Here is a 16,854-nt window from a genome sequence, read left to right on the forward strand (position 1 = left end):
GTGAGAGCTGGGCAGAGAGAATGGAAGGGATCATTTCACTTCTTTGTTTTCTAAGGAATGGTTTAAATGAATTGCTTCTCCTTTAAAAGGAAAATCTCATTGAAGTGTTTTGATGTAGTGAATGTGTGTGTGTGTGTGTGTGTGTGTGTGTGTGTGCACGCATCTGACCCAGCTCTTCCCAAAGGGAAATGTATTTTCTTTCTGCTGTTTAGATTTTTAGGATCTGTTTGGAGTTTGGCTGATGGGAAAACTGGTTATAGAGAGGAGGATGTAACAGGAGGTTGCTTAAATTTGTTGAATCATCAAGCTCTAGTTGATTAAACCTTATTGTGATCTGGTCAATAATAGAAGGAAAATTTTGATGAAAAAGGAAATATTAATGAAGTTCTAAAGCAGATTTCAGAGCTGTTGTGCTTTTGTGGAGCTGATTAATGTAATGCAAAGTGACCTAAATGAAGTGCCGTAGAGAGGCTTGTCAATTGTTTATACAATTAGCTAGGATTATTTGAACACATTCATAAAGAAAAGAGGATTTTCTTGTTCATTACAAATTAGTTATGATGATTTGGGCCAGAAGACTGAGATAGGTCAGCAAACTAAATATGAAGAAACTATGTACCTCTGTCCTCATATAACCCCATCCTTGTACACCCTGACCTTATACCATTACAATATTTTGTAGAGATTTTAGGATAGAAAATTTACTGCTGAAACTTTGATAACTCACCTAGACTTATTTTATTAGCCAGTCCAGTCCATCATTCAAAGAATTCTACCAAGAATATCTGTTTCTCTTTCTAGTCTGGAGAGTGGAAGAGAAAAGGTTACGGGAGAAACTTCAGCTTTGGAGGGAAACTGGATTTTGTCTCATTGCAACAGGTCATTGTCCTGGAATAAGTTGCAAAAAAGTTGGGCAAGCCTTTTATAGAGTCATTTTAAGCAATAAACAAATGGCAAGTGAACAGGAGGTTGAGCATGTAACTCATAACTCCAAATTATTTAACTGTACTGAGAGTGTTCTGGCACTGCTAAAGGTCTTAACTTTTAGTTTATTTTGTCTTTTTAATCTTTATCATGATGGCACTTTGCATTATTTTTGCTGTTAAATTTTCTCTCAAGTTTCTGAGGAAATCCAAGTTTTGTTCCCTGTCAGTATATAACTCACCAAATTCTGAAGTAGTTCACATCCTGCATTACTTTCTCACACTATAAACTTAGCTTTGCAAAAACATGTGTATGTACCTTCAGAGGTTGCAAACTTCACTCCCACACAGGATGTCCTATATTTCCAATGATCTGGGGGGCCAATCTGCAGGGAGAAGGTGGCTGCTGAAGATGGTCTGCTTATTCCAACAGCTCTTGCCTAAGTAGAGTTGGAAGGAGAATTCACTGTGCACTCCGGACTGGGCCCACAATAGAGATATGTGTCTGCATATTGTTGCAGGTGGTTAAATGAGGCTGGTAACACTCCAGAACCACCAGAGCATGATAAAGTGATGTTACTGGATGAGATGATTCTGCCTTTGGTATCAAGGTACCCAGGAGTTTTTCAAAGTTACGCAAACTTAGCAAGAAACATGGAGTTATAAGACACTGAAGCTGCAATACAAGTCAAGCTCTCTGAGCCTTGAAAAGAAGGAAATGTTAGTATACAGGTGCAAGTGAATTGAAGTAGTTGTTCATAATGCAGCTGAGAGGCAACCACCAAACTGACTTGCACAAACTGATTGCACTCTACTAAAGCACTGAAGAATATGGCCTCTAGACACCTTTTATAAATTCTGTGGAAAGGGCAGCCACTCTAGGAAATATTGAAAAAAAGAGATACTCTTCAAGCTTCACATACAGCTTTGGTGGACACCAGCACTTGAGAGCATGCTTAGCAAGTAGATAACTAGAGCAGTCAGAAATCCCTGATACAGATGATAGTCACTAGCTCAAAGTGTGATGTGACACATGCAGGATGCATGGCATGGTTCAAGGGTGCAGACTTGGGCTGCTGTGCAGCTGGATCACTGCATACACCTCTGGGGCAGCCTGTTGCAGTTAGGTCTGAGCTTGGAGCTACCAGCTGTCCTGCTGGGAGCAGCCCAGGGAATGGTATTAGCAGCTTTGTCTGACAGCATTTGCAAAGTTGAAACATACCCCTAAGCAGAAAAGCAGAGGAATTAGGGAGATGGACTTTTCTGATTCTTGCTGAGCAAATGGGCAGAGCACTGTGAGAGGTTGCTGAGTTTAACGGAGAATGCAAACCAGAAGTTTAATAAAGGATGCAGACTAGAAGACTTGAATGCCAGGTGGAGATATATGCCTGATACCTTGGACTGACTGCCATCAGCACAGCTGTGCTGCCAATGAAATGAGTGACTAGGTGAAACTAAGCCCTTGCTGACTGGATGATGAAATGGTCAGTGTCTCAATAGCTACAGGTAATCTAGAGCTAATAGAGCAATTGGAAGGAGCATGCTTTCTTTGTGCCTTGTTAACTTAGCAATGTCTGCAAAAGGACTTGAGTGAGAAGGAAATTTATTTGGGTTTTAATTATAAAAAGGACAAAGTACTTCCACTGAACTTTCTGCAACCAATAACTTTAGTGTTCGATGAGTTACTTGCTTTTTGTTGAGAATGAAAAAATATGCATGGTTTCTTATGTGTCTGATTTCTTTTGCTACGATTTCTATACTGAAACTTGTACTAATATTCAAATAATGTAGTTGAGTTTACTATGATAAAGGGAAAGAGTGAGTAAGGCTTAGAAACTTGGAGTATTGAGCTCACCATGCCACTGCTGTAGTAAAAAGGCCCCTCCCTCCAGGCACTGGAGAGACCATTGTATCAAAGTTGAGGATTAGTTGATGAAGGTTAGCAGTGACTTCAAGAGCACCAGGGAGACCTTGGATTAATGCTGGTGCTTTGGAAAACTCTAGTGGCAGTTCTATAGGTAAGTGCCAGTCAGTTATTCCTCAAGCAGCTGATGAGGAAGGCAGTTTGTCTCTAATGCTGGAGGGCTGCAAGAACCCCTCGTATTTGGGGTCCCTCCTCCACAGCACAGGAGGTAGTAGTCTGCTGCTGGTGTCCTGGATCATGCTTCAAGACCCTTAAGTAACCCATTTGTAATAGAATTGTTTTGTTCAGAATTAATTACTGTGAAATTGCTTTGCATGCTGTTAATAGCTCAGTGTTTAGTGTTTGATCACAAGAAAAATAGCAATAAATTTTTGCTAAAGTTCAGTGCAAGTTTGCAACTAATAGTGACTGTTTGTGTTCAGTGGGCTTTTACTTGTGGAGAAAACTTGAGTAGCCTTCTTTCTTACCCTCACAGTTGCTGTGAGCAAATTTTTCCCTCACCCATTTTTGCATTGAGAGATACTCTTTAATGTGATGATTTTCTGGAGCTGGGTGGACAGAGAAAGGTCCAGTGTGAACTTAAATCTAGTATGGACATGACTTGAGACAGGCACATGGCTTTGTTAGATTTACTTTTGTTTTGTGAGATTCTCTGGTGCATATTACTTTGCTGACTTGTTTATAAGCGTTTAAAAATAAAGGTTAATTTTTGCAAAATGGCACGTTTCTTCTTAACCCAGAAAAAGAAGCTGCCTTGTGCTGAGATTTTCTTTTCTGGTAGTTCATCATGGTTCCAAGCTGATGTTGCAACAGCAATATAGGATAGGAGTTGCTTCAAATCCACTGCATATCCAAAGATTATGGCAAGGGTGAGAGGAAGATGGTGTTTCCTATTACAGATATGCTAAAACTTCTGTTAGCTTTTATAAAGTCCTGAAAAGTGGTCTGCAGAATTAAAACAAGAGACCACATTAAAACAACTACATCATCCCTATTTTCAGTGTGTTATACAGAGCAGTGGAGAGGGAAAGGATGACGCTCCTTCACTGCAATAGCAAAGTTGTCTTAATGCTTCTCCAAGCCAAAGTAAAGGTAATTGCTTTTGTGTGAGATATTGTTTCTTCTTTCAATATGTGCACTGCCATGAATTAAGTTTTTTGAGAGATACAGGAATTACTTTTACTATACACACCTATTCCCACCAAATGTGTCAATGCATGCTTCATTAGTTCAGTGTTTTAGAAATCTGGGAGTCTTTTGATTGACGTAATTTGTCTCTAATTATGCCTATATTGCAGTTTCTTATTAGTTTGCCAGTGTTACTTCACTCTTTGAAATGTCTTCAGTACAGCAGTAGATTCTATTGATAAGTGGAACCACAGGTTTCACTTGTTCATTGGACATTGGTCTCTTTGTTCCTTTAGCAATGCTAAATCCACAAGGAATTCGTAAGTGCTTCACCCTCCACGTGACTAGAAAAGCAATGATCTCCTTTCTAGATGAGAGTTTGTTTTACTCTTGTTTTAGAGAGTTAAGGGAAGTTGTGCTAGTGACAAATGGTTTCATTTGGCAATAAAGACTTGTCTTTTGCTGCAGAGATGGGTCATCTTGAATATATTTCACTCAATTTCTTTCTCTTCCCAGTCATTTCCTTTATCTCCATTACCTGTACTTTATTCTAAACTATGTAGAATGTCTAGTGGGAATCTGTCAGACTAAAATTTAGGCTGTTGGACTAAACATTGTATCAGTGATCCAGTTAAATCCTCTAAAATTATTCATAAAATATTTCAAAGCAAAGTTTTCATGATGCTTACGCACCTAACAGTGCAGATAAACACTAGGGAGTATTTTCAACACCACAGGAGAAGAGTAGGTGTTTTGCCACCAGTGCAATCAATAGGTGTGAAGTGCCTAAAACCTCTGGAAATCGTTCTATTCATGCAGGATTTAAAGCCACAGTAGGAAAGAGAGTTATAAATGAAGAGGAGCACTTAACTGCAGCCTTCCTATCCAGGAAATATGGTCTCTATAGAGATTATCAATTGAAATTAGTCTAGAGTCTGTGGGTACAAAACATATACTTAGGTTCACTTGGCTCTGGATGTCATTCCCAGTTCCTTTTGAAAGTAAAATAAGGTAAGTAGGAAGGTTTTCAGTTTACTGAGACAGAATACCTGTCCTCAAGGAACTGAAATAATATTTCATTTCACTTATGGCTTAAACCTTTATTTTTTGACTGTATGTTTTGGAGGTTTTATTACTGGTATTATGGAATATTTTAGGTTGGAATGGTGGTTGTCAAGTCCCATCACCTGCTCCAAGCAGGGCTAACTTCAACATTTTGAAATGCTCTATGAATGAAGATTGTGCAGCCCTTCTGGGTCCCTGTTTCTGTGCTTCAGAATTTCACTGAACACTTTGCCTGCTGCAAGTTGCATGTGTTACCTCTGTTCATTCCCTGTGCACCTCCGGGAAGAGTCTGGCTCTCCATTTCCATGAACAGAGGAATATTAAACAGAAGCAAACAGATATTACATGGAATAAACCTCAGCTTAGAGTGATCAGACATTTCTTTGATCTAAGCAGAAACTAAATGCTACAGTGTTTATACTAATATAAAAAATTTGCTTGAAGTTGGCAGATTGAGAATGCTCCCTTGCTGTATTCCCCATGTTCTTCCCCTAAAAGCTTCTGTTACCAGATACTATCGGGTGTAAGACACAGGAGATGGTGGGCCTCTGATCTGACTACTTCTAGCAGTTTTCCTGTTCCCAAATGTACATGATGGAATGAAGCAAATGGCATCTAGAAGTTTGATTGCCCTTCACCCCCACCCTATCATCCATGAGCAAAATTTCTTGTTGAAATATGGAAATTACCCTAGTTAAGAATGTCTCCAGTTTCAGGCCTTCAGTTAAGAATATTTCCTGCAGAAGAAAAATCAGTTTGTTTGTAAACAGTGAAATGTATAGAGCGAGGTGGATTCTTTGCTAAATCTGCACTTCTTTATGCTCAACTAGTAAAAATTGTAAACAAACTTTATTGTAATGTAGTTAGAGAGGGAAGTGTAATTCTACTATTATCATTTGTGCTTCCTTCATCATTCACCACACTTCACAGCTGACAGAATAAATATAGAGCAGGGAATCCAGCAGGAACAAAATTACTACATTGATGGAAATTATTAGCTATACGTATTTTTAAAAAGTAGCAGTAGAAAGATTATATAGGATTAGTATAAGTTACTAACATCTTGCCTTAACTGATTTATTGAGGTGTGTTTTCGTTTTGTAATCACCCTTTGAAAAGCTAATGTCAGCGATAGGGGTTTTTTTCACAGTCCTTAAAATAAGCACATGTTTTCATGGTATGTGTTTAAAATGCAGGGCCCTCTTCTCAGAGAAATTTCCACAGATCCACAGATCTTCTGCAGCAAGTGAGTAGGTATCCCCGAGAAGCTGAACAGTGGAATGAAAAGACTTCTCACATCTAGATGAGGTGCTTAAAGCTAGAGGTGGCCGGCGAAGGATTTGCTTTCAGCTGTCAACAGTAAGGAAGAATTTTTTTTTTTTTTAATAAAATATAAAAGTCTAGCCCAGAAGCCAGAATATATGTTCAAGCTCTTTGAAAGCTCAGAGCAGAGATCAGAAACCACTGACAGAGATGATAATTTCAAATTGTGTTGCCAACATCTGTGGACAGAGACATTTCTTCCAGTGCCTCTGTTAAATCCAGCAACATGTGAGCATCACCCGGCAGCTGAGTTCACTGCTGCTCGTCCTGAAGCCTGGGGCTGATGGAGTGGGAGAGGGTTTGATCTGGGCAGGTGATGGATGCTGTGACACTGTGTTGTGTCAGCAAACAGTGGCAGCTGATGAAATGGCTTTTGATGCGTGGTGGTCAGGCTGGAGCAGGAGCATCCTTGTCGGAGGAATCTGTGGCTGGTGAAATGGGAGCAGTGGTAGTCTGGCACCCTGGGGTGAGTAAAACAGACCATGATGAGCTACAGGAGCTCAAATGAGGCGGAGAAGGGAGAGCAGCTCAGGTGAAGAGCCCATGTTATCCCCAAGGGTTACAGTGCTAGTGAGTTCAAAACACCTTTGCCACCGAGTAGCAAACATAGAATAACAGGATTTCTTTTTTTAGGTGAACTTCACGTGACTATTAAAGAACCGCAGTTAGCAGTAGAATACTCAGAGGGAGAAAAATAACCTATGAATTTGTTACATTGAAGGAATTAACCACTGTATCATGTTTTGACCACCCATGTTTTTCTCTAACATGCTTTAAGGCTCTAAAAATATATCTCTTGAGATTTCTGCATACTGCTTTGTTGTTGCACTGTGCTAACAGTCGTCTCTTCCCTCATGGCCAAACAAATATGCACTGGACTGTGATGGTCCGGCTAATTTTGATGCAGTGTCAGCATTGATTAGATGTGTTCAGAGTGCTGCCTGCCTAAGCGTGCATAGCTGGTGTTGTAATTTGAGGTGCACTTGGACATAGCACCAGATAAATTTGATGGTGTTTATGGCCAAGGGGACAATATGGTGAGTGTCTCAGGGGTCACATTAAGGAACTGTCTGTGCTGGCATGCAAGCCTGTGAGAGATAATAAGGGAAAGTTGCACTGAGCCCTCAACTGAGTATTAACAGCTTCTGGTAGTGGGTTTCTATTTGCTTGTTTTTCAAAAATTCTTCAGTCATGGTTGAATTTGGTTCTTTTAGATCTTGGGCTAGAATTGGATATGTTTAAATAGAACATAAAATTTCTGTAGAGGAAAATGTTGTGAAGACCTGGTTAGTACTACCTTGTCTGGATTATGCAAGTACTACTAGTATTGAAAAAGAAATGCTCTCAGCAAACATGCCTTTGGTGTCTTGCCTTAAAATTTTCAGGTCTTGAAATTAAAGTCCAGTCCCTCAAGGTTTGATTATAGTAACTTGGATTCAGCAAGGGGGGAAAAAAAAGTGTACTAGTTAGTTGCCAGTGCTTCCCCACAAAAAACAAGGCAGTGAGTAACACAGTGTTCCTCCCAAGGCTGCGTTGTGCAGGCACACTGTGTAGAATAAGTTGTAGAACTTTGAGTTAAGTGTCGTGTTTGCTAACCCCTATCCAGGCCATGCAGATAGTGCTCAAGCTGGAACATGAGCCAGGTTGTTTTCAGCTGGGCTGATATTTGTTCTTGGGGGTATTTTTTGGTTTTTTGTACACTGAGAAGCAAATGTGTCTTTTATCACTGATTTCAGTGGTGTGGCTGAAGATGTACATAGAAAGCAATGTCTCTGTGCTTTCCTGAATAGACTTTACATTTTAAAGTTCTTATAATGTAAGTCTCCAGAGATGAAAATATGACTTAGACAGCTTTATAACTAGCAGGCTGATATTAAAACTTAAATTACTTTCACTTTTATTGTTTGTTTCTGATTGCTGTATGATTCTCAGGTGCATCATTTTAATATAATATTTTATTAATTATAAATTATATGAGTTATTAATATCCCTTGCTTACATTGACTCAGTTGTCTGAATATGTAGACATCTGAGTATGCCTACTTTGTTGAGTATCCATCTGGTTTATTCTCATGGTATTGAGAACTTGATCAGATTTTGATGGTTTTCTCTTTGGGGTATTTTTGAGGTTTTTCTACCATCCCCAGCCATGTGTCATTAGATTGCTTGTGAGAAGTTTAAACACAGATATCAAGGGCCTGAAAGAAAGCATCTTGTCAAAGCAGAGGCTGTGCTGAACATGAGGTCTTAAGCATACATACTGCAAATCAGTGTTGAAATCAAATATTAATTTTTTTCTTCAACTGGCTGTTCATTTCAGTAACAGCCCAGAAGCAAATTGCTGGAATGGAATTAACTAGATACATATTTTATTGTAGAAAAAAATTCTCAAGGTTTTTGCACAAACTTGTGATCTCAACCTGGATGAACACCTGCCTAGGTCTGGAGCAAATGTCTGACTTTGGTATCCATCTGGCTTTGCTGTTTGTCCTGTTGCACACAGCACTGGCAGCTTCTGTGCCCCTTTGTCGCTTTTGGATGGACTGCATTGAATTCACAGGTCTGTTGGCTAAACCAATTTTCATTTTGATTAAATGTACACTATAAATACGTGTTTGAGTGCTCCTTGCTTTGGCATGTGAACTGATTGGAACGAGCTGTGGAAGAAGGCTGTCACCTGGAGACTGACAAGAAAAGTAATATTTCCACATGTGGATGATCGCGGTTTAACTTGACTTTCTGAGGACTGAATTAATCTGAACTTACTGTGTGGTGTTGAAAGGCAGTACTGTTAACTGGAACATGTATAGCTGTTGTTTTGATTTGGTTTGGGGGTTTTTTAATACCCAAATTTATTAAGAATATTTTCCACAAGTCTTCATTTTAAAATGCATCATAGTTTGAAAAATATCCGATGATCACTAGTTCTACTATAGTCACCACATAGCAACAACCTTCTGTTTGCTGCTTCAGGAGTTCCTATGTACAAGATATTCATATGTACAAGATATTAATTAATTCCCAAATTTTGTTGCAATTTCAAACCAGGTGGTGCTTCATACTGAAATTACCCCTTATATGGACTATGAGTGAAATTACAAGGAACTTGGCAAGTACTATCTGGTAGCTAGCACACATAGATTGCTCCTATCTCATCATGCCTAAGTATTATTTACTGTTTTTCTTTAAAATTTGTAGGTGTAACTGTATAGACAAGTTTTCTGTACAGTAAATAAAACTTCTACACTGAGAATCCACATAGCAGTTCAACACAGAGAGGCTATGTTGTTGATTCATTCCCTTGTTAGTGCACATTAATCCCCCATGTAAGCAAGCCCTTGCTTAAGCTCATTTCAGTGTAAATCATTTCCACAAGATGAGCTTGCACCCATGAGCAAAATCAGAGCATAAATAAAGCTTTAGATAATCTTACATCCACCTAATGCACATCATTCAACTATTTCTAAATTCAGTCCATTATTTTCTACCCCTACCCATTGAAGGGGACCTGCCCTTGCCCTCCTTTTTTAATGACAATATTTTGTTTTCTGCATTGCAGCCTTTATTAATCTTTCCAGCTGGAAAGTAGAAACAGATGTTTCTAATTATTTGGACATCGTTTTAGCACTCAAGATCAAGTTACAAAAGCTTTCATAGAATAATTTTCCTCATCTGTCAAGTTTTCCGTTTTATTTTGGGAGAAATAGACCGAGTTTATTTTTATATCTGATGCCTGCTTCCTTTGCCAGACAGTTAAGGGACAACTTAATTTTTTTATCCTCCATTTGCCTGCAGATCTGATAGTTACCCTGCCAGGAAAGCCCTCCAAGCCACCTCATAGGTGACAACATTTTGATATTGTAGTCACTTGGTGTATAAGGGTAAGGCCACATCATGTTTTATGAGAGTTGTCAGGTCCAACATCTCATAGAGTCAAAATGCAAGTGATTGTAGCATTAATTCAGAAGGAGTCAAACAAAGCGAGCACAGGGTCGGCAAGTATGCCAGAAGCTGGCCCTGCTGCAATTACTGGCATCTTCATGGGCTGCTTGTTTATATTTGCATTTTTGAGTTAAAGAGTCAGGTCATTCTGGATGGTTCCCTTAAAAATCTTCACTTAGGAAATGGATGTATCTTCAGCAGAGTGCTCGGGATTCTGTCCCAGGACCACAAATGGAGGGCAGCAAAGCCAGTCTGGGGGAAAAATGGAAAGGTAACATATCTCACATGAGCCCTTGAAAACTCACTCACCTGTTAAATATTCAATATATTCATTGAATAAAATGTAATGCCTTCATTATCATAATTAAAGAGAAGGGGCAAGACAGTGGCTTTTCATTCTGCTTTACATGGCTGCATTGATACTGAGCACCCATAAACATAATTGGTTGAGATTGACACAACTGGTGTCAGCTGTATGTTACCATGGCACTGTGAAACAGCTGAAGCTGAGGGACCATCTCCCAACATGTTCTTCAACTTTTTAAATTTTTCAGTTATGTTCTCAAGGGGTCTAAACTTGCTGTTACTAAAATGAAAATGACTAGTCTAAAGTATAAAATCAAAGAATAACTGCACAGTGTACTCTAGCAGTTAGACAGTGGGGCATGCGATGGATTAAAAATCTGTACTTTGGTAAGTCTAAAAGGCAGGACCTTTCCCCTAGTACTAACTAATTTTTTACTGAGTTATGCCAGCTGTCATTGACCATACATCATTTTGGTGCTAAGAGAGGCTGATATAGACATAACCCAGTAAGACTCATGAGTGTCTTAGTGAATGCAACCTGCTGTACTTAGCTGCTCTCCTGCTTTTCAAGTTATGTGGAAAGACTTGTAATAGTTATTTGGGTTTTCCTGGCTTGAAAAGACTCATAGCAACTTGGAATATTTTCCTATAACTTAATTTTATTTTTATTACTTGTGAGAAACTAAATACAAAAAAAACCAAACCAAACCAAAAAAAAATGCATAGGGTAGTAGCAGCTTTTAAGAATATCTACAAAAACCAGCTTCTCATTAGAGCTCGTCACCAAGCTTGGAATTTCTTTTTCATATTTCTAGTCCTCACTTCCATACAGTAAAATATTTACATTAACAAGCATACAGCTTGTTAATTAAAATTGCCAAAAAGCTAGCTTTTCAGAGGTGACATTGTAGGAAAATAGAAAAAACTTAAATTTAGTGAATAGTCTAAAGACTCAATGATACTGCTACTTGTCTCCAGCTGTGTGTTATTCTGCGTTGAGAATGGGTCTATATTAGAAAAGCAGCATTTTTTCACGAGACTCGGTTTTAAATTATCAACCTCAAGTGTGTTTAAATCTTTATTCTAAAAGTTTTCTATTGTGAAATTATACCAAATTGGTGAAATACATTATGTGAGTAAAATGAGGTGTAAATTCTCCTTGATTACCTACAGGTATTTGTACTAATTTAGCCAGTTTTATTTAGAAAATTTCCACTAGTTTAATGAAATTATTTTGTATCAAAGTTGAGGTTTTGTATTGAAATATATGCACACATAGATATGCACATTTGTCTTCCCAGATTCCAATTACCATTAAAAATAGTTTTTGGTCTTTATCATCTTGCCACATTTCAAACAGCTGGATGCCTGCCACATCCTCTGGTATTGGGGTATCACTGACAGAGTGAATGAGTTGCTGTCTTTCCATTCAGATGTGAAACTTGTTCTTACCGCTATTAACATTGCAGCAAAAGTGGCTGTGGTATTTTATGGACTCCCCTGAAGGCAAGATCCAAAGCCTGTGTAATCTAAACATCCCTCACTTTAGCTTCTCACTGAGATTGAAGGCTCTGTGTAATCCCTGGTATTTATTGCCTTCCAAATTCCACTCTGTAAGCATCAATATATTTCATCTAATATTGCCAGCAAACTGTAAGCTGAGTTTACAAATGTGTCATATGAGACATTTTTCAGCTTTTGACACAGCTCACCACCCGTAAATGAATAAAGGAGGCCAAAATATCCAAGTCAGCTTCTCTTCATCGGAGAGATAAGGCAAGACACCGTTGGGTGTGAAATTCATAGTCCATTTCTCAAATGAGTTTCTGCAACAGTGAGTTCCCATATGTTGAAGCAAAGTATCATGCGTATGACAGGCATGTACTACTTGTCCTGAATTACATTTATATAATATTCCTCTATATAATAAACCTCTGTATAGGGGCAAATCCTAACAGATAAGCTGAAAAGGAAGCAAAAAAAGGATCCTTTTCCCCAGTTTAGCCTCTTTGGTATGCATTGCCAGAAATGAGGCAGGGTTACGATTTAGCACACACACGCTGCTAAGAAGATTGGGTTTGAGAGAAGAGGAAAGGATTTTAGCGTGGTTAATTTGCATGCTCTGAAAGCATGGGGCTGGCTCTGCCTGGTGCCCCGCTCTGAAAGTGTGGTGCTGGCTCTGTCTGGTGCCACCAAAGAGCCACGACTGTGTTCCTCACTGGGCCGTCTCACCATGCACTGCCTGCTCTTACACTACCTCTCACCCTTTTTTCAAGGGTAAATGCTACTCACCATGACATTTTTTATTGCTGTCTAACCACTGGAAATAACAGTCACAGATCCCTAGTGCAGCCAGCACCAGTAGATGCTCTCTTCCATTTCTTTCTACTTTTACAGCAATGAGATATCTGGTGAAGTGCCATGTTGGCAGTAACCATCCTATCATGGGTAGACATCCTGTCATGTCAGACAACTGAGAAGGCTTGAAAGTAGCTTTCCGCTTTGGAGCCATAACTTTTGTACCATTCACTACATTACTTCAGTCCCGGGAGCTTTGATACCAGGATTTCTGCCCCAGACCCATTGCTTTGTGGATACTCAGGGGGTGCAATGCATTTCACCATGCCCTCTCTATTGCCTAATGCAACCACTCCAGGGAGTGCCCCAGGGGGGTCACAGAGTTGAGGAGATAATCCCCACAGCTAAGACTGTTGTACAAGCAGGGAGCTGGAGTGTGTGCACTTCATAGATGAGTGAGGAATAGAAGGCAGAAAAGAGAAGCAGCAGTATGGAAGATTAGGAGCTAGCAACAGGGAAAAAAAAAGGCTGTTCTCATAATTTTGAAAATGGATGCTTAAATATTACCAGGGGGACAGTAGTTATCATCTTGAACCTGTTCTGTCACCCAGCTGTTCTCTCAGAGGCCAAAATCAGGCTTATCCCACACACAGTATGTTGCTGAGCTACACAGCGGTAAAATGTGGTGAAGCGAAGCAGGTCCCTTGCTTTGACAAGGTGCCACATCTTTGACCAAGCCATCCAGATCTGACCACAAGTGTAAGGCTTAGCTGCTTTTGACTTGGTAAATAAGAATCTCCATGAGGCAATTTTGACTCTTCTCGTTGATAATACTAATGAGAGCTGAGTGCATTAGCTGTAGGCTGCCTTGCTGCTGAATTTAGCCAGTGATAAATATGAATTTGATTTTTAAAAAAAATGCGTAGAGAGTTTATTCATGTGCTGGAGATACAGGCAGTGAAAGAGGTGTCAAGACTATTTAATGTATTTGTACTTGCATAGGCAATGTTACTGCTACCATTTTACCTCTCATCTCTGAACTTTTGCATGGGGAATTCTTAGGTGTTGCAGCACTGTAAGTTAGTGGATAGTGAGCCTGGGAAGACCCAGGAAATTTAATGTTTGTAAGTGTGGGATTTTATATCATTGCTCTTAATAAAGCCAAAGTGCAATAGGTTATTCCTTGCTGTCAGTTTGTGTTGTCAGCTAGCTCTGTGCCCCAAAGTGAGGCAGTTACCCAGAGCAAGTCTTTTTCATATCATCATCATAATTTCCTTAGTTGTCTTTTCCAGTCTGTTTTCCCTGATGCTCTTTTCTTAAGATAAATATCTACTGTCAAAGTAATAGAAGTTACTTGAGGAAACTTGATTACAGGGCATCTGAAAAGAACTCAGAGGTGTGTATTCGATTTGCATGAACCATGGAAGCAAATGCTCTGCCTTACTTCAACAGGCTGAGCATGTGTTCCCTGAAATAAGTGTCCCAAATGGGCTAAGCTTTCCCTTTCCTCTGTTTTCCATCTAGGGTTTGAACATGAGTACCCAGCCACATACTGTGACCAAGACAGAGATCCCTGCCCATGTTCTTTACACTGTAGGAACTTGTGTTCTCATTATCGGCTCCATTGGCATCATCGGAAACCTCCTAGTTCTCTACGCATTTTACAGGTACAAAAATTCCTCTCATGTTTAACCTAACTGCTCTTGAGGTTCATGCGTGCAGATTTCTGCATTGCTTTCCTCTTGGTTTAAATCTTCAAGCAGAGGCTGATGTAAACAAATGGAGAAGGGGAATGAGAGGAAGGCAACCCTACACACACACGCATCCACATGCATCACTGATAACCTTAGTGTGAATTCCTCATGTTTTAAGGAATCAAAGAAAATGAGAAAATAAATACCTTGTTCTATAAACAGAACCAATTGAAAGTTTAAAGAACAGTTCAGCACTTTTAATGATAGAAATCACAGTCTCCCTGTTGCAGACGCTTACCCTGTAGTATTTGCAGAAATACTTGACAAACACTGACATTACTCCCAGCAGCCCAGATGTCCTGGAAGGACCAAAGAATCAATGTGCTACATGAAATGAGCTCATGCCACCAGTGTATTCCCTGCTTCAGGCAGATCATAGGATTTCTGTCAGTCTGTGTGCTCTCTTGGCAGAGTAACAGACAGCCAAAGTTACTGCAGCTAGTAACTGCAAAAATCTCATGGAAAAAAAATAGCTACCCTCTGTCCCACAATGTGATGATGAATTTCAAAATCCTCCTCGTTCACTGATTGCTGTCATTATGCATGTTGATGTAGAGGGACCCTGTAATGCTAGAGACACTGGTGGGGTTATGAACCAAGTGTTACTTTCCTATTCTGAAAGACAAATAAATTAGTTATTTTGAATAACTGGCTTCTAATATGACTTAATGGAGAAAATTAATTCCCTGCAACTGTGAATACCTTCATGATTTTTTAAATGCAGCACAAGCTCTGCGGTTTTTTTGAAATTTGTGTGTTTTAACTGGTGTAAAAAAAAGCATTAAATTTTCAAAGTAGGAAAATATGCACTGGCAGTTGAGCACCTGGGAAGGTGTGAACTCTGCACCCTCTCTCACCCAGTTGCTGGCAGTTATTAGACCCAAGAATCTGATAGCACTGAGATGGCTTTCTCACTTTCTTTTTCAGTATTTGTTTATCATCATGAGGAAAGAAATTCATGTTAGCTGCAAATACTGCTATTGCAAAGCACATCAGAAAGCCCTCAGTTGTTCACCTTCTTACACTGAAGGAGACATTTTGAGGAAAAGAAAGAATTATTTCAAACTATTGAAGGTTGCAAGAACAAAATTATTTATAAAATTCTGCCTCCTCCCTGTGTCTCACAGAGCATACCAAGTCACCCCTTTTTGCATTATACGTACCTAACACTTGCAAAAGCGCTGAATTCAAACTCCAGGTATCAAAGCCTTTAACTCCATGATACAGCCAATACAGCGGTTCACACTGGGGGACTACTAGTTCAGTGTTACACCTTCTCATTATATCCCCTCAAAAGTGGCAGTTGAGGATTTGGGTGAGCTGAACTCACAAATTAATTTAACTTTCCTAGTTGGACACAATATTTAATTAGAGCGACAACAACATATTCAACCAAACAACTCCAAGTACAAGTGAGAGGTTCTTTATCTTGTTACCAGTATCTTTATTCCTCTCAAACAGAGCTAAGGGTAATCCTGAATACCCATTGAAACTTTCCAAGAAGGTTTTTACTCCAGATATCCCTAGAAAGTGAGACTGCATGAGGTGGTGAGATGTTGGGAAAAGAACTGGAAGTGATGTTTGTTTTCTTTGGATAAGCTTTGCTTGCAGACTGTCTGTTGCTTTCACACTCCTTATTGTGGCATTTAATATTGCCTGTTCATCTGCAGCTGAGAGCTTTCATTCTCTCTTATGAGATGTATATGAGCAAAAGTACTTTTTCCAAATCTCAGTGCATGCTCTGCTTGTGTGGTAGCACTTTGCAAAAGGTCATTTAGTTAGTGGTAATGTGCCAACTCTTCAGGTCAGCATCTTTTAAAATATCACCCAAAGCAGATCCTTTGGCTCAGTAACCTGCTTCAGATCCTGGTCATGTGCAGTGCAAGACACAATCAATATTACAGCACTCCTAAGGAACTGCTCTATTCCAGAACAAATCCATATTTGTCAATACAGCTGAAACTCTTCTCAGTTTGAAGAGGAAACAATCCATTTTAACCCTCCTGCTCTTGTCAGTCATGAGTTCATAAGTTTGAAATGACTGCAGCTGAGGCTGTAGTAGCTGACTGATTAGCAATTGATTCACTGTAAGGAACCATCAATTCCAACCTGGACAGTATTTGTTTATGCTAGTAAGCAAAGCTATAAAGTTAACTTTTCACTTTGTCTGTTTAAAATCATGTATTTCTCA

At 39.3% G+C, this 16,854-nt stretch overlaps 1 protein-coding gene across 1 annotated transcript in view; it reads left to right on the forward strand.

Moving 5' to 3' along the window:
• Positions 1-16,854, forward strand: part of LOC108500876 (melanopsin-like) — a 39,548-nt gene that overhangs the window by 1,112 nt on the left and 21,582 nt on the right. Inside the window, 2 exon segments of the mRNA XM_017822221.1 lie at positions 13,505-13,511; positions 14,434-14,576. Of these exon segments, the coding sequence (XP_017677710.1) occupies positions 13,505-13,511; positions 14,434-14,576 (150 nt within the window).

This window comes from Lepidothrix coronata, unplaced genomic scaffold (genome assembly GCF_001604755.1).
Source record: "Lepidothrix coronata isolate B3197 unplaced genomic scaffold, Lepidothrix_coronata-1.0 Scaffold96, whole genome shotgun sequence".
NCBI lineage: Eukaryota > Metazoa > Chordata > Aves > Passeriformes > Pipridae > Lepidothrix > Lepidothrix coronata.